Genomic DNA, 19,505 nt, shown 5'->3' on the forward strand with positions numbered 1-19,505 from the left:
ATAGAATCCTTGAAAATGAAAAAGGAGGTGTGTGTAGAGGATTGTTGAAAAACACTTAGGGGAAGTTAGAAAAACTGCATTTCACATTTAGCCTGAGGGCGTGCAGAAGGCCAGGTGGAATAAGTAGTTTTCAGTAATAAAAATGAACTAAATATCTGTAACCTGACATTGAATAAAAAGAGAATAAGAATATCTCAGCTCCTTGAGGCTGTGCTAATGGAATGAATAGAGAATTTAGTTCCTACTGTAATTCACACCTCTGAGTCCTTACACTAGACAAGTTGAGTTTTTATCACTGTCTATGCCTCTGAATAGCTCTAATTTAAAACAGTCGTGGTTATCAGCATTTCAATGAAATTACAACTGGGAGAATAGAAAGTGATTTAATATGAAAATACATTCTGAGGATGATTAAGCAGTAGAAAAGTAGTATTTTAGTATGGCCTGAGGGAGCTGTTTCTAGGGTGCCCCAGAACTAAGTGGTATTCAATTCTTCATTCAGCTCATGTGTAATTTTCTACATTCAGAAAGGCACTATGCTGACAGCAATATAGATGATACTGTGTGACAATGGTTCTGACACAACCCCCACTCCTTTTCTTCAAAAGTTAACATCTGGATCAGTCTTATTTCAGTGGGTAACACAGTTATAATTGTCAGCATTTTTGCTGTTATTCTTAGTGGTCCATGCAGTAATGGTGCTTCATGGATTCTGGGAAAGATAGTAGTTAATAGTAGTGGTTAAGGGTTTTGCAGGCAGGCCAGGATTAGACTCTTGATGCTGCCACCTATTGTTTGCTGTGTTGTTTTAGACAAATTATTTTAACTGTCCTAAGCCTCTGTTTACTTCTCTTTAAAATGGAGATAATACCTTCTTCTTAGGGTAGTTAAGATTAAATAAAATGATGATGTGAAGTACTTAATAAATGGTGTAAAAGCTTCATGTTTCTTGTATTCATTTTCATGGGGCTCATTTATTTAGTCTCAAATTTGCAATCTTTTTGAAATAGTGTGAGAAGCCCATTATTTTTCATAGAGTAAAGGCCAATAAGCAATGTACAATGCATGGAGGAGAGAATGGAGTCTCTTAGCATGTCAATCCTACTTTGAATTGAGAAAAGTTAAAACTGTTAGCCATTTGTATGCCATAAGCATCTATAGACGCAAGCGGTGGACCTTTTTTTAATTCAAAATATCATGGCTGTTAACTGGTTAAATGGTTAACCCAATCAGGGTTATCCTACCTTATCCTTAGAATCTACTGCTTTTTTACAGGTGTGGCTACTTATTTTAAAATTTAATATTTGACCTCAATTTAATGCAGTTTAGTTACTTTTTGGTAATAAAAAGATAAGTAGGCATAATTTTGTACTCCTCTTCTATATTTTTAGCATTTAGTGTTTATCTTGAAGTGCTTAAAAATATATTCTAAAGTCCTCAGATTCAAAGCTTGAATTTGCCAAACCAATGGTAGAAGAACCAGAAAAGAATTTTCATTCATGAAACTCAAGATACATTGTATCTCCCATACGCTTATCCTCTATCCTATGTCTAAATAATGATTAAAACATAAATAGGTTTTTTCTTACCCTCACTTGTGGATGTTTTTCATTGATTCTACAGAAAGAGGAAGGGAGAGAGAGAAAATGAATCAATTGGCTGCCTCCAGGACTCATCCTGACCCGGAATCGAGTCCACAACCCTTCAGTGCAGAGAACAATTGCTTTAATCAACCTATAAGTACTGATTTGTAGTTATTAAATATACTCTTACTGTGGAAGGTGGGAATAATGCTAACATTTATAAGTACCCACTCTGTGCTTTTTCTCTTTTCCTTGTCAGAACTCTGAGATTCCTATTCAGAAACTCAAAAGTAAGGTTGCTCTGTGCTGGATTTAAATCAAGATGTTGTCAGATTTCAACACGTTTTGTATATTCGTGTTTTGTATATTCTTACATTTATTGAGCATTTACTGAGGTGCTCAATAAATGTAAGAATAAATCAAGTAATACGATCGCATGATTATTCATTTGAGGAATTCATTATAGCTGATAAGTGTAATGGGATTGGAAAAGTAATTAGAGGTACAACTGTCAGTGACCATTTAAAAGCAGGAAAAGATTTGAGAGCTCTATAAGAAACAAAATTACCAAAATGTGTTAACTAATTGTAAGAATGGTGAAAAGTGTGCAATCTGGAATGACTGACCTGGGCAACTTCCTGGTCAGGGAAAATGGTACCATTTTTACTGAATTCCATTGGGTAGGAATAGATTTAAGGAGAAAAGGGTAAGTTTCACTGTTAGATATTGGGGGGGGAGGGAGTTGCTTTGTTTTTGGTATGTTTTTTCACTGTTGGAGTTTTTTAATTTGCAGTGCCTTTTGCAACATCTAATGAGACATCAAGTAAGCTGTTGATGTTGGAAGCTTGCCATTCAAGAAAAAGACTTGGGAGTTTTCAGTAAATCAGTATTTAAAGCCATGGAGGAGGAAAAGTTGCTTGTGGAAGTATATACACCAAAGACTGAACAAAAGATAGAAATGGCAAACAGTAACATTTAAGAAATGCTTAGAAGAGGAAGGAGGAGGGGGACAAGCCCATGGAAGATGCAACTGGAGGAGAACAATTTTGAATGCCTTTGCATTAGTGATTTTGGGCAAGTTTAGTCGAGTGGTAAAATCAGTAACCAGACTAGAATAACATTGTAGAAATGGTGGAATGTGGGGAGAGCAATTAGAATGTAGGGCTTGAATACACCAAAGAATTATCATTACTGGTAAAATTAAGTCCCTATGAAGATGGCAGAGGCTAGAATCTGAAGCACAGGTAGAGGGATTGAGTTTAGACAAATACAAGTACTAGTATGCTCCATTCACTGAAACATGAAAGAAGAATGGGTGGGGGAAAGGGACTAATATTTTTGAAAACCCGCTTTTGCCAGTCATTCTGATTGATTACATAAGTCATTTCATTTTTTTTATATTTTATTGATTTTTTTATAGAGAGGAAGGGAGAGGGATAGAGAGCTAGAAACATCGATGAGAGAGAAACATCGACCAGCTGCCTCTCGCACACCCCCCACCGAAGATGTGCCCGAAACCAATATACATGCCCTTGACTGGAGTCGAACCTGGGACCTTTCAGTCTGCAGACCGACGCTCTACCACTGAGCCAAACTGGTTTCGGCAGTCATTTCATTTTTTTAACTGCAAACTATTTTATGTAGGAAGTTCTGCTCTTTGCTTTATCAATGAGAAAATTAATGCTTAGAGAGGTTGTTGTGTCCATTGTCACACATTTTGTAAAGTGGGGGAGTTAGTACCTAAACTCCAAAGTTTTATTTCTGATGTGCTCCTATTCTTTCCCTCTCCCCTTTCCATTCTTCCTCTACTACACGTGAGTGAAGATAATTCTGTAGGATGTGGTAGGGACCAAAATAGAAGTTTATGTTACTCCATAGACCCATATAAACAGGTATTTGTTTTTAAAAACTATTGAATATTTAATAAAAGCTATTATATGCAATATACATATCTAGAGAGATAATACATCTTTTAATCCATATTTTAGCTAAATGTGAATGTGACACATTTTTAAGAAAAGAAAAGTTATATGGGGAGGAGTAAGGGGGAGCAAAGACTCATATAAGGTTATGGAGTAACTTACCTCCAGTGTGTTAGATTTTGACAATCCTGGTTTCTCTCTTTTGGGAAATTTTATAATGTAAATATGGAATTAAGTTTTATTTCTATTTTTTATTTTCAGGTATCTGCCTTCGGGGCAGAGTTTTCATCAGAGGCTTGCAGAGAGTTAGGCTTCTCCAGCAACTTGCTCTGCAGCTCCTGTGATCTTCTTGGACAGTTCAACCTGCTTCAGCTGGATCCTGACTGTAGGGGATGCTGTCAGGAAGAAGCACAATTTGAAACCAAAAAGGTACTGTTTTCTAGTATCTCTCTCCCATTAGATGTTTTAGTTAAGATAAGGTAAAATACTAAATCAGCTTAAATATACTGTATATAAAGAAGTCTTCGGCTTCTACACTTTGTAGTTTTAGAAACTCAAGTGGACTTCTTTCCTGTCTCATTAGATCAAAACAAACAGGAAGGAAAAGTACGATTACATGCCAAGTCCCCATGCTATCATGTTGTCTTGCAGAGGGGGAGCAGAGTTACTATAGCATGCTTGGATACTGAAGCTCCGCATTCTTTCCAAAAGGTGGCCACATGCAGTCAAAGAAATAATTAATCAGATGCTTTTATTAAAAAATCAATTTTATAATGAAATTTGGGATGAAAACAAAATACCCATTACGTGGCACAAAATTATAAAAAAGAAATTACAATTTTTAATCTGGTTAACAAAGAATATGATCTGTTAATTTACTCACATATTGCTAGTATTTCCAGGCACAACTTCACCTTTAACACCAAGGTTAGGTAGCTCTAACTGTTCAATAAAATCTGCTATGTTTTGACCCACTGTTGAAATTAATAGTTCACTTCCTTAATTTTTAAATGTTATTGGACACACATTTACTTAAAATATCCTAAATTTTTACAAAAGTAAATCAAGTATCGCTTCTGTTTTTCAAGTGTCAAAGTCAACTACTTCTTCACAATGTATTGGTTCACAATAAGAAGGTATGCATACAACCATATACTCACATTTTGCAAAGGAATGGTTCTAAATATACATGTAAAGAAACTAACACTGAAGTATTATGCCTTAATAGCCACTCCATAGTGCCAGATGTGCCACTATACAGAAACAAGTGTAAATGTACAAGCATTATCTAACATAGAAAGTAGTGCTCATTATCCAAGATGACATCTTCATCAGGGCTGCCCAGTTTAATGTTTCTAGACAAGATAGTAATTCTTAGTCTATGTAAATCATTAGTTCAACAGCCTCATTCATGGAAAATATACAGTGAACTTAATATATATTTTAGTAAATTAAAAAACTTTGTTAATTGTTAAATCTTTTTTATTATAGTTTTTAGATTTCTTTAAATTGTTAAAAACCCTGAAAAGATTACTTATATTATTCAGATGAGTAAAATAATGGTGGTGTTTCTATGTTTCCTTTTAATATTCTTTCACTTCTACATAGTGAGGTGTTAACATACATTTAAGGATGTAATGGTTTGTAAAGCTTTCAGACAGTAATTGTATCTTCTCATTACTACGTAGTAAAAGTTGATTTCTAACACTAAGTACAGTTTAATAGTTCTAAAAATAATAAACAGAAAAGCTTTAAAAATGTTAATATTCAACAATCATTTATACTTGATTTCTTGGTTGTCAACCTGAAATTTCCAGTATTCCAAAATTGGCTTTCAAATCTTCATGTTTTTCATTTTCTGTTTCAAATATACCAGTAATATAGTTTAATGTTTAGGAGATTTCCATAATATGTTAGTCGTTTTGCCTGAAAATAAAATTTAAACAAGTTTACATGGGACTTCGTTTAGTAGGATCCTTTCCCCTTGTTTTTTGTTTGTTTGTTTTGTTTTGTTTTTTGTAGGTTTTTGTTTCTTTGTTTGTTTTTGATGGGATAAATTGCTGATTGAATCTGTATAAGTCATCCTCTCATCTTTAAGCTATTATTCTATGATTTTCCAAGGTCTGTGCACTGTTCAACCAACTGTTATTATTTCCCAAGACACAAAATTTCAAGGCAAGGATTGAATAACAAGGGGTGTTCTATAATAAACAACTTTTATGACACACACTCTCTTATAATTAAAAGTCAGTTGAGAGGTTCTGCCCTTTGACTGAAATCAAATATGCCTAAACTATAAGCTAAGTGCATATAAAAGTTATTTTTCCTTATTGCCCTTTCTCAATAGTATTTTTAATCGTACACTTGATAAGCAGATTTCAGAGATTTAAGAAAGCTTTAGAAAAAAAAAACGTAAAAGTGTTTTTTTTTTAACTCTACAGATTGAGAAGAGATTTCTTTTATTTGAATTTTGGAACATCTTGGTCTTATTCCCAGAATACCAGTAGAAGCCTAGGCTACAGATCCCCAAATTATACCATAACTGGTTCTGGAGAATAGCCCAGTAGTTCAGGTATTTGCCATAGGGCTTTTTCTTTCTTTTTTCACTTAAAAATCTACTTTATAGGTAATACTAAAACATAATAAAAGTATTCTTAATAATTGTTACAATTCATTAGATTCAAATAAATGGACCTAAATACATAGTGCATAAAATAATTTTAAGAATATAGTCAGATCCTCTCTATTTCTCATCCTGTTACCTAGTTGGAGTTAGACTAATGCTAATTGGCCAGCTTTATATAGTAGCATTCCCATTTTCTATGTGTATCATATTTTGCCTTCATATTTACCTGCACTCTAAGCAAGCCAGGGAGTACAGAGGTAATATTATCATGTGGATCGTTCAGTGGAAGTTTATCCTCTTCTCTCCTTTTATAAGAGTTTTTGAAGAGTTCTATTTTCATCTCAGCTTCCTTGCTTACTAGTTTTGTGACTTCTAGCCAGCAAATCATTCCAGGATTTTCTTTTTTTTTTTTTTTTTCTTTTTTTTTTTTTAATATATTTTATTGATTTTGTACAGAGAGGAAGGGAGAGATAGAGAGTTAGAAACATCGATGAGAGAGAGTCATCGATCAGCTGTCTCTTGCACACCCCCTACTGGGGATATGCCCGCAACCAAGGTACATGCCCTTGACCGGAATCGAACCCGGGACCCTTCAGTTCCCAAGCCGACGCTCTATCCATTGAGCCAAACCGGTCCCGGCTCATTCCAGGATTTTCATTTTTATTGTAATACTTACATTATTTCATTTTTGAGTGTTTCTTTTACCTTGGGTATGTGCTGAAAAGTTACCTACTTAATCCTCATAATAACTATAATGTAAATACTATTATCTATATATATAAAAGGCTAATATGCAAAGTGTTTCCTCAGGAGTTTGACCAGGAATTTAATTGCTTGCTATGACATGTACTAACCACCAGGCGGCGCTGGCCAGCAGCCAGAAGGCCCTGATTGACCCTGATCACTGGCCAAGCTTAGGGACCCTACCCATTCATGAATTTTGTGCACCAGGCCTCTAGTCTCTATATAGCAGAAGAGAAAACTAGGGTATAATCTGCCCAAAGTTACCCAACAAATTGGGTACCACAACTTTGCTTTATCTCAAGTATATTTGATTTTAAAGCCCCAAGCTTTTAACGCTCTACACTGTTTTGCCTCTCACCTTGAAATGTTAATAGTAACTGTAAAAAAATTAAATGAGTTAAATGGAAAACACCAGATTGGCTCTCTGGAGGTCAGCATTTATAGTTCATTTTGTTAACATAATTCTTTCACTACTACTTATTTAAAATTATCATATAACTTTTTTGGGGAGTGACTCACTAGGGGGAAAAGGGAGGGCGAACATCTGTAATACTTTCAACAATAAAAAATTTTAAAAAAATAAGTCATGTAACTTTTCTCAATTCTGGTAGAAGAATTAAAACATTTAGTTACTTTCAGTTTACTTGGAAATTCTGTAGCCAATTTAAGAATAATTTAGGTCAAAACCGGTTTGGCTCAGTGGATAGAGCATCAGCCTGCGAACTGAAGGGCCCCAGGTTCAATTCCTGTCAAGGGCATGTACATTGGTTGCAGGCACACCTCTAGTGGAGGGTGTGCAGGAGGCAGCTGGTCGATGTTTCTCTCTCATCGATGTTTCTAGCTCTCTATCCCTCTCCCTTCCTCTCTGTAAAAAAACAATAAAATATTTATTTTTTTAAAAAAAAGAGTAATTTAGCCGAAACCGGTTTGGCTCAGTGGTAGAGCGTCGGTCTGCAGACTGAAAGGTCCCAGGTTCGATTCCTGTCAAGGGCATGTACATTGGTTGCGGGCACATCCCCGGTAAGGGGTGTGCAAGAGGCAGCTGGTCGATGTTTCTCTCTCATCGACGTTTCTAGCTCTCTATCTCTCTCCCTTCCTCTCTGTGGAAAATCAATAAAATATACTTAAAAAAAAAAAAAGTAATTTAAAAGTCAGCTTAAATAGCATTATTCAAGATAGTAGCAAATTTTAAGCGTTAGCCTATCAGAAATAAAATGCTATTAGTGTGTAAAACATAGAAGAATGAAATGAAAGTTAAGCTAACTATGCATGAAATTGTAGGCACTAAAGAAATTTCATAGTTGTTACAATAGCTGTACTTTATAGTATTATCTGTAGTATCAATACATGAACTGATTTCTTTAAAGGAAACTAAATATAAATGTCTTCAACAGATTATTATAATTATAATATAAAAACATTCTCAAAAAAGCTTTTTTTACTTATCTAAATAATGTTTGGCAACAGTTCAAATTCAGTTTATAAATCACTAAAACTCCTGAGTAGCAACAATAGTAAATAATGACACAAATATTTACTTAATAATAATAGCCACTAACATTCAGTAAGTGCTTATTATATGAAGGTGCTGTTGTAAGCACATTATATAAATTAATTTATAAATCCTTATAACAACTCTATAAGGTAAGTCCCATTATTACTCCCATTTCATATTTGAGTCTGCTATAAATATATGTATTATATATTTGTGTAACAAGTTTTAAAGTTTGTTTTCTGTATTTATTTAATTGAACTGAAAATATTATTTAAATATTTCGTTTCTAAGTGTGACATTTAATCTGGCTTTTTTTTAAATATTTTTTTATTGATTTCAGAAAGGGAGAGGGAGTTAAAAACATCAGTGATGAGAGAGAATCATTGATTGGCTGCCTCCTGCACACCCCCACGTTGGGGATCAAGGCATGTACCCTTGACCAGAATCGAACCCAGGACCCTTCAGTCTGCAGGCAGATGCTCTATCCACTAAGCCAAACCAGCTAGGGCCATCTGGCTTTAATAGAACAATAAATGTAGTCAATTTTTTTTAGGTATTTACTAATTAGGACCAGCTTCTATCTAAGCATATTAAAACATTCTGTCACATTTGTTTATTATATTTTAAAAGGACATAAGCCCTTAATTCATTATTTATCCTCAGGTTATTTTACAACTATATTTTCTAGACATATCTACCTACCTCAGAGCCAAAATAAACTTTCCACACTAAACACATCTTCTTAGTATAGGCTCTGAGAATGCCAAAATAAGACAATAGTCATTGTCCTTGAAAAGTAGAAGAAATAGGGGAAAGGGACTACTAGAATGTATTGAGCAGCATATTCTCTTAAGCTAAAACCTAATATCCAGTGTTATAAAGGTAACCACTAAAAGAATCAGAAATAAAAGTTGGAAGAATGGAGGAATCAATAAATCTCTTAAAGTTGATATATTGAGAACTATAGATATAACCATGTTAATCATTATGGAAGTGACCAACAAAAGAAGTAAAAATAAACTGTTCAAAATGTATTAAGTGGGAATGGGAGGCAGAGGGAAATTTTTACTTATACCCTTCTGTACTGTTTTTTTTTTGTTTGTTTTGTTTTTTGTTTGTTTTTTATTACTTACAGATGCATTGATATCTTTAAAGAATTCAGTGGAGCCGAAACCGGTTTGGCTCAGTGGTAGAGCATCGGTCTGCGGACTGAAAGGTCCCAGGTTCGATTCCCGTCAGGGGCATGTACATTGGTTGCGGGCACATCCCCGGTAAGGGGTGTGCAAGAGGCAGCTGGTCGATGTTTCTCTCTCATCGACGTTTCTAGCTCTCTGTCTCTCTCCCTTCCTCTCTGTAAGAAATCAATAAAAATATATTTAAAATAAATAAATAAATAAAAAATAAAAAAATAAAGAATTCAGTGGAAAAAAAGATGGAAATTTGTAGTTATATGTTTTTCATCATAATAAAAAAAAAAGAATTCAGTGAGATGTGTCTTGTAAACAAAGAAATTCATGTGCTATGAAAACACACAGAAGGTCCCTGACCAGTGTGGCTCAGTTGGTTGGGACATTCTCCCTTATACCAGAAAGAGGCGGGTTTGGTTCCACTCGGGGCATATACCTGGGCTGCTGATTTTATCCCTTTCAGGAGGCAACCCATCATCAATGCGCGCTCGCGCACGTGCGCGCGCGCGCTCTCTCTCTCTCTCTCTCTCTCTCTCTCTCTCTCTCTCTCTTCTTCTCTCCTTCCCTCCTCCTCCTACTTCCTCTCTCCCTCCCCTTTCCTCTCTTTAAAGTCAATTACAAGAAAACACAGAAGGAAGGTTATAACCATTTTACAGGTCAAGTAAATATTACCACCTGTTTATACAGAAGTTGATGCCTATGATAAGTTAGAAAAATAACAGGGGAAGGATCATAAGTTTATCTCTGGCAGAAGGAAAAGTTGGTGAAAAGGCAGTCATGAGAAAGATGGCCATCTAAGATAAATCAGATAGCTTGATTATGATGAAATATGGTGACTATTAAGTAGGGCCTATGTATGTACCTTGCTCAATAAATTTGAACTCTATCCTATAGGCAGGGAAGAAAATTAAAGAATTTTAAAAACAATGGACTGGCATCAGATTCAGAATTTATTAACTTTAGTTGTTGGTGTAAACCATAGTTGATAGGGCAGAGGGAAATACTGTTGCTGGAAAAATAATATATAGCAGGATATAGGGGCTTAAGCCAACATATTGATAGTAAAGATGGAGAAGGAACAGTTCTAAAAAAAATTAAGCAAAAAATAAGACTTAAAGAATTTATTTACTTAACTGGATTGGAGGGGGAAGGGATGAGTGAGAATGCTTCCCAGTGATCTTACTTGAGAAACCTATCACCCTAACACCAGAAAGCTATAATGGACTTCAACTAATTTACAAGGTAGCCCTTAAAGCAGTGGTGAATGGGAGAAGGGGCAGCAACAGAGGGTAACATTTTTTTAAAATTCTTTATTGTTTAAAGTATTACATAAGTTTCCTTTTTCCCCCATTGACCTCTCCCCAGCCGTCCCACCCCCTAGCACATGCCCTCTCCCCTCTACTGACTTTGTCCATTTGTTATGCTCATATGCATGCATATAAGTCCTTTGGTTGATCTCTTACCCTCTCACCCCCACCTTCCCTCATAGTCTAAACTTTTTTTTAATGTATTTTTATTGATTTCAGAGAACAAGGGAGAGGAAGAGAGAGGTAGAAATATCAGTGATAAGAGAGAATCATTGATCGGCTGCCTCCTGCATACCCCCCCTACTAGGCATTCAGCCCACAATCTGGGCATGTGCCCTGACTGATAATCTAACCTTGACCTCAACCACTGAACCACACTGGCCGGGCCAGAGGGTAACTTTTAATAAAGCATACTTCTTAGCAACAAACTGCCTTTGCAGCTTACTTTTTGAAGAAATATGTTAAAAGTTTTAATTTAGAAGGCCATGAATTCTAAAATTGGTGGTATACTTATCAAACAGTAAGCAAAAAATAAAAATGTGTGTAATGGCCTTGTCTTTTGTTCAAATTTTATATTGTTGCTCTTAAGTTTTGAATAATACTGTTAAGGGTTTTGGATTATTATAGACTTGTTTTTGTATCTTTTCTTTTTTGTTTAATTCTCTCCTGAGGGCATGTTCATTGATTCTGAGAGACGGAAAGGGAGAAACATCCCTGTGAGAAACATCAGTTGGTTGCCACCCCCACGCACCCTGCCTGGGCCTGGAGATCAAACCCAAAACCCAGGCATGTGCCCTGGCAGGGAATCAAACCCTTTTCCTTTCGGTGTCCAGGACAACATTCCAACCACATGAGCCACACTGGCCAGGGCTGTACCTGTTCTTAAACTTAGAATATCTTAAGTGATTACTATCTGTAAAGATGATCATAATTGCCTCTTCTTATGACAAATTTTTCTTTTTTGGTTAACTGTTCAGTCAGAGTCTCCAGTCCCCAGTGACCTTTTCCTCTTTTTATTTTTCCCTTGTGTATGATGTGGACAGTGATTTGTCTAAGTGGTTGGAAATAATCCAGTGTTGGTAACATTTTTTAATTTTTATTTTTTTTAAAGAGAAACATCAATTTGTTGTTTCATTTATTTTGTGAATTAATTGATTGCTTCTTATAAGTGCCCTGACCAGGAGTCAAATCTGCAACCTTGGTGTATCAGGACAACAAACACTCTAACCAAATGAGCTACCCATGAGGGTCAATTTTTTTCAGTAATGGAGTGATAATAGGAACACTTACATAAATGTGTTCTCCTTTGAAACGCAGCTACTGCTACCAGATATAGAGCCTTCACGTTCCGTTGATGAGGCTGTTGAAAGTTTGGATATTGAACCATATTTTCTCTGGATTGCAGTTTTTTAAATTAACAGGAAATAGCTTGTATTTTTTTAAAACACTTAGGAGCAAAAATAAATAAATAAAAGAATTTTTATGATTGAATACATAGTAAATAGTATGCCTTTTTCTAAAATATTTGTACTTATTAGGAAGAGGCCTAGTAGTTTTATTAAAAACTATTTACTATGATATTTAAGCTTAGACTCGTTTTTAAAGCAATGTATCACTACCAGAGGCCTGACGCCGGAGGGAAGCTGGTGCTGGCAGAGAAAGGAAGGCCTATCCTTGAACGAATTTCGTGCATCAGGCCTCTAGTAGTGATACATTGCTTTATATTTTTGAGTTGAGTTGAGTAGATTTTTTTTTTTTTTTTTTTTTTGAGAGTTCAGTAGGCAGCACCTAAAAATGAATCTCAGGGGAATAATATATAATTCTATTTTCCAACTTGGTTTGCTAAAAGGTAAAACTTAAATATATTTGCCTAAGACTCAGTATTTATTCACTTTTTCTATGTAAAAATGCCCTTCGAGTCTGTATGAAAGTGTCAACAGATACTCCATTTGCCTTATATATCTGCTGCCTCAGTGACTTAAAGTGAAATCTTGACAAAAGCTTGCTATTAGAATACAAGAGAATTATTACCCTAATCATTTGTCCATGTGTAATTATAGCATATTGTTTCTAGCATTCCAGGCATTTTTTTAAAAACATCAGAAAATATGGAATGATTTGATGACGAATAATGAGTTAAAACTTAAAACATCATTAAAAAGAAAAAAAACTTAAAACATCAGCAGATCACTAACCATGTGGCTTTGGTGAAAACATTTTCCCTGAAAATTAAATGACCAAATTATGCTAAAAATTGACAAATGCATGTTTAAAAAGAGTAATTTTGAGAAATTACACTGAATAAAATTAATGTTTAAAGTGTGGCTCGCTTGTACATTTGAGTGTAACATAATTGTTTTTCATTTAAGTCTAACTTTATTCTCAGCTTTTGTTATGATAGAGTTATAGTTCCTTATTTTTAAATTCCTCTATTTTATTCAAGGGCAAGCCTTCAGTAGACTATAAGATAGTTAACTCCTCAGATCTGAATCCTGTTCAGCAGTTAAAATTTTCCTTTTGTTTCACCTATTAGAGCATTTTCTTCATATTGCAACTTATTAGACAAAGTGTTTGCAGTTTTTTCTAATCCTCCTATTGAGTTTCAGTAATACTAAAGTTTTGCCTTTAAATAAAAGAGTATTTCGAAAATAAGAATGGCCACAAGCAATACTTCATAAAGGAAGACAGAATAGTGCAGCATATGTCTTGCTTAATCAATCCTTACCTGATTTACCTTTTAGAATTTGGTTAGTCTATTGAGCAAAACCCTACTGTTTGATTGTTTTGTAATTTTTGCCTCATTAATAGTTGACTATACTCCAAGGCAATGATTCTACTCCCATCCCTGGCTGCCCATTGCAATCACGTGGGTAGTTTTTAAAGTAGTAACACGAATTAAAATACTGATGCCTGGATCTCACCAACGAATATACTAACTTAATTGGACTGGGGTAGGTTCCAGGGATCAGTAATTTTCAAAATCTTTCCAATTAATTCAAGTGTACAGTCAAGGTTGAAAACACTGCTCTAACATAATTTGAATTTGAAAGCTTGAGAAATTTTTAGAGTGGCCGTTCTGATTATAGAAGAATGATGCCCAGAACAGAAAAAAAATATTAACTATGAAAATGGCTAAACTTAAGCATAAGTATGAAAGTATTTTCATAATAGCTATTGTTACTTATTGAGCATCCAAAAAAATCCAGGATTTTTGCTTTTTTGTTAACTCCGTACAGCTACTCCAGGAGATATGGATATATTTTGTTCAAACAGTAACCTGAAGCTCAGCGAGAGTGACTCATCCGAGGGGACCTGCTTATAAATGGTGGAGCCAGAATTAGACTACACATTTTATTTTATAACTTGAGATCTTTTCCCTATACTAATAAATGACAAACCTGGGGCATATTAAAAATGTTAGTAGTTTGAACAGAAATCAACTCAAATCCAGCAGCATCAGATAGCAATGGTAGAAGCATCCCAACAACAGAAATTAGGGAGCAAGACTTTTATTATAGAGAAAATGCAGAAGCAAAGCAAGGAAATTATTTGATTGACCATAGCGTAAGCAGTTGCCTTATTTGGAAAGTCTAGTTGGCTGTATTTGATTGTCTTAGGTTTTAGTTTGCTTACATAGGCTGCTAATGCCTTAGAACCAACCCAATGTAATGGTCTCTTTGTTTAATGTAACAGTACCATGCAATATGAAAATTCAGTTTGACTTAGTTTATTTCAAGATTTTCTTACTGTTATGTTTCTTTAGAGTCACGATATCATCACCAACACAAATATATTAAATATAAAGGCCTGTGGGATCAAGCCAAAACCAGCTCTCTGACATCCTCTGAGGGGTCCTGGATTGCAAGAGGGTGCAGGCCAGGTCGAGGGACCCCACTGGTGCATGATTGGGGCCGAGACACAGTAGGTGGGCCAGCTGTGAAGGGACCATGGGACGGCTCCAAGGCATGTCCCGCCCATCTCGTTCAGTCCCAATCAGCTAGAACACAGCAGCAAGTTAACCTACCTTTTGGAGCATCTGCCTCCTGATGGTCAGTGCATGTCATGACTGGTTGACCGGTCGACTGTCTGCCCTCTGGTGGTTAGTGCATGTCATAGTGACTGGTCAACTGTCTGCTCCCCTGGTGGTCAGTGCACGTCATAGCTAGCAGTTGAGCAGCTTTAGCATATCATTAGCATATCACACTTTGATTGGTTGAATGGCTAACTGATCTTTAGATGCTTAGTGTTGTTAAGTAATAGAATATTTCTGACTTGAACCAGGTGTATAGATTTATTGGTATGATAGCGGCAGTAAAAATTGACAAATGCAACATTTTTTTTAAAATTCAGAAAATGTACATAATTCACAAGTGTTCCCTTTGTTCAGTGTTATGGATTAACTTATTTTGGAATCTAGCAATATGAGAAATAGCATAGGCAATTTTTTTGTCTTGCTGTTAATCTGAACTATTTTGTAGCAACATAGTTAGACTTTACTTACAGCAAAGTTACCACCACAAAATAAAGTTTTTCTTGACTTTTTCCTGTATCTGGAAACCTCATTATAAGCTCTTACTAAAGGAGGAGTTATTATATTCCAACAGTAATTTATCAGGAAAATCTTTCTACAATGAAAATATATGAAATATGCAGAATCTAAAATTGATGTACATAGAAATAAATCTTTATTGTACTTAAAGTATATTTACATCAGAGGAAAATGAGCTAACCACAAAGCTGAAATTTAGTTTAAGAATAATAGAAATCATTTATTTTTAAATGAGAGGACATTAATACATATAAAAATCACGTTACAAATAAGATAAAAGTTATTTTGTGGTGGTAACTTTGCCATAAGTAAAGTCTAACTGTTTTGCTACAAAATAGTTCAGAGTATCATTTTCTAAAGGTGTCTATGTAGTTCCATTTAAATTATTTGGTTAGTACTATAGAAGCCCAGTGGACTAATAACCTATAGTGCCAAGAGTTAGATTTTCTATAAAAATAAGTCTTATCTAATGCATATAGAAAAGAGGCCCACCAACTTCCTATAAAAAATACAAGCTTTCTATATAAAAGTTTTATAACTTGCTTCTTTGATTTATCTTCTATTGGTATTTTTTGCATAAATGTTTGAAGGTAAGCATTTTTGTGTGCCAATGATGTTACTTAAAAAGGTAAAAATGAGCCCTGGTTGGTATGGCTCAGTTACTTGGGTGTGCTATGCACTGGAAGGTCTCAGGCTCAGTTTCCCGTCAAGGCGCATTCCTAGGTTTCGGGTCCATTCCCTGGTCAGGGCATGTATGAAAGGCAACCAATAGATATATGTCTCTAATATCAATGTTCTCTCCCCCTCCTAGCCACCCTCTCCCTCTCTAAATTATTTTTTTCTTTTCAAAACAGGTAAAAATTATGGGTGAAAGTCAAGGAATTGAAAGTTTTAGCCTTTTGTACTCCTTTCATACTTTATGCCCATGAGAATTCCTATTATGCATAGTTTGTATTTCCTTTTGTGTCAATTTGTGTGATATCAAAGATGCCTATCTATGACTACTTTATAAGGCATTGAAAACTTACCATAATTTGTAGTTTATTTATTCATCATGAAAAACAAATGTTTTCCTATGAACACTACAAATTCATAAGTAAAATGCCAATTTAGCATCACAAAATAAATTTTTTCATATTTGACTTGAATAATGTTTTGCAGCTTTGAGTTACATTTTCTTTTTGTTTATCCTAGACTGTAACTAAGCACAATCTACAAAGTGTATCAAAGGAACTTGAAATATTTTAAAAGTTACATGATGAAAAAAGAAAAGTTTAATTCTGTTATATGAATAATTCCATTCAGCACACATACATTGAGCGGCTTTGTATCCAGGTCTGGGGGAATTAAGATAAATAAGACATTTCCTGTCCACAGTGAAGTTATGGACTATTTATAGTTCACTATGATGAGAACAAGAACTCTGAAAATTCTGCAATTGGGAGAGGAAGACCAATGATAGTTTTCCTGAAGGTCACATCTCAGCTGCTGTCCATTAGAGCAGTGTTTTTCAACCTTTTTTGGGCAAAGGCACACTTGTTTCATGAAAAAAATCACGAGGCACACCACCATTAGAAAATGTTAAAAAATTTAACTCTGTGCCTATATTGACTATATATAAAGTAATTCTCTTGAATAGGAATCAAATAAACACAAAGAAAGTATTTTATAATTACTTTATTATGAAATATTAAGTAAACAAAATAGTGAAAAATTATAAAATTCTTGTCTTGTCTGCACCTACGGCACACCAGGCAACATCTCGCGGCACACTAGTGTGCCGCGGAACAGCGGTTGAAAAACGCTGCATTAGAGATTGTGTTTCTAGTATTTTTAATCAATCAGTTGGTGTTTTATGATGTAGATAAGTGCTTTCTATGCATGGGTTACAAGTATGCTAGGATACTGAGTCCTTCAGTCCTTAGACAACCAAATGGGGAGGAACTAAGTGAGCAGAAACCCCAGCTATAACAGCCTCCTCCTTTCATCCCAATCTCCATACGGTGTTGCCATTTTCCCATGTGATTATATGAAAAATATTGGAAAATAGTAGTTTAGAGAAATGCTGTTATATAAGGTAATGGAATCTCCACTAGAGATTCCATTATCTTATATCCCAAGGGGTCACAAACTTGCAAATAAAATATAAATCTAATAACCAATTTTTATATATATATATATATATATATATATATATATATATATATATGTGTGTGTGTGTGTGTATATATATATATATATATTTTTTTTTTTTTTTTACAGAGAGGAAGGGAGAGAGATAGAGAGCTAGAAACGTCGATGAGAGAGAAACATTGACCAGCTGCCTCTTGCACACCCCCTACTGGGGATGTGCTCGCAACCAAGGTACATGCCCTTGACCGGAATCGAACCCGGGACCGACGCTCTACCACTGAGCCAAACCGGTTTCGGCTAATAACCAGTTTTTAAATGGCTTACTTTTTTATTTTCTTAAATTAATTCTGATAAAATTCTAGTACACACAACAAAATTCACCATTTTAGCCATTTTTAAGTGTACAATTCGGTGACATTAAATACATTCGCATTGTTGTGCAGTATCTTCACCATCTATCAACAGGACTTTTTCATCTTCCCAAACTGAAACGCTATACTCATTAAACTGTAACCCCCTCCACTTTGTTCTTCCTTCTCCAAATCCCTGGCAACCACAGTTCTACTTTCCGTCTCTGAGTATGACTAGGTACCTCATAGAAGTGGAGTTACCTACATAATATTTATACTTTTGTAACTGCTTTATTTCATATAGGTTAATGTCCTCAAGATTCATCCATGTTAGAGCATGTATCATAATTTCCTTCCTTCTTAAGGCTGATTGATAGTTCATTATATGTATAATATTTTATCTGTCATAGACATTTGGGTTGGCTTCAACTTTTGGCTATTGTAAATAATTGGTATACAAATATCTGTTCACACCTCTGCTTTCAGTTCTTTTAGGTATATACCTAGAAGTGGAACTCCTAGATCATTCAATTCTTTTTTAATTTTTTTTTAATTTTTAAGGAATTACTATTTTTCATCGTGACTACACCACTTTACATTTCTGCAGCCATTCACAGGGTTCAAAATTCTCCACATCCTCACTTCACTTATTTTCTGTTTTATTTTGTGTGTTTTTTTTAATATATTTCATTGATTTTCTACAGAGAGGAAGGGAGAGGGATAGAGAGCTAGAAACATCAATGAGAGAGAAACATTGACCAGCTGCCTTCTGCACATCCCCCACTGCTACATGCCCTTGACAGGAATTGAACCCGGGACCCTTCAGTCCACAGACCGACGCTCTGTCCACTGAGCCAAACCGGTTTGGGCTTGTTTGTTTTTTTATAATAGCCATCCTAAATAAATATGAAGTGCTATCTCATTGTGATTTTGATCTGCATTTATCTCTAATGATTAGTGATTAGTTGAACATCTTCTAATGAACTTTTTGGTAATATGGCCTGATATTTTTAAAGATATTTGTGGGTGGGGAGACAGGTCTAATCAAGATTCACCAAATCTTACTCAAAAGCAACTTATTTTATAGAATTAGGTTGGTCTAATCTTAAATTTTTGCTGCTACAAAGAATCTTAGAGATCCTCAGAGTTTTTAATCTGAGATCCATCAGTGATTCCAGAGAGTCCATGAATAGCCAGAATTAAAACAATTCCATCAGATTCTCAAAAGTATTTTAGAGCCTTAAAAATCTTAAGAACCACTGATACAGCCCAGAAACATCAAAATGTGAAAAAGTCACTATATTTCTGATAGGTAGAATTATCATAATTTTTAAATTTCTACTCTGCTTTTCTATATTTTTCAAAGTACCAAAAATAAGCATGCAAAGTTCACATGATTCATGCTATTTTAGAATTTAAAAGGTAAAATCTATCTTTAGCTCTTGAGTGTACAATTTTTTAAAAGTCTAATTGCTAAGAAAACATAAAATGATTATAACATTTTCTTTTTATCATTATTATTATTATTATTGTCTAAAGTTTTACATATGTCTCCTTTTCCCCCCCAATTAACCCCCCATCCCCACTCAGCCATTCCCAGCCTGGGCAA

General features: G+C 34.9%; 1 protein-coding gene across 1 annotated transcript in view; it reads left to right on the top strand.

Annotated features, from left to right (window-relative positions):
* SELENOF (selenoprotein F) overlaps nt 1-19,505 on the top strand; it is a 34,612-nt gene that overhangs the window by 4,684 nt on the left and 10,423 nt on the right. Inside the window, exon 2 of the mRNA XM_084871424.1 lies at nt 3,767-3,934. Within this exon, the coding sequence (XP_084727550.1) occupies nt 3,767-3,934 (168 nt within the window). The remainder of the gene's footprint in view (nt 1-3,766; nt 3,935-19,505) is intronic.

Source organism: Pipistrellus hanaki (genome assembly GCF_964339955.1).
Source record: "Pipistrellus hanaki genome assembly, chromosome: 2".
In the NCBI taxonomy this organism is placed as follows: domain Eukaryota; kingdom Metazoa; phylum Chordata; class Mammalia; order Chiroptera; family Vespertilionidae; genus Pipistrellus; species Pipistrellus hanaki.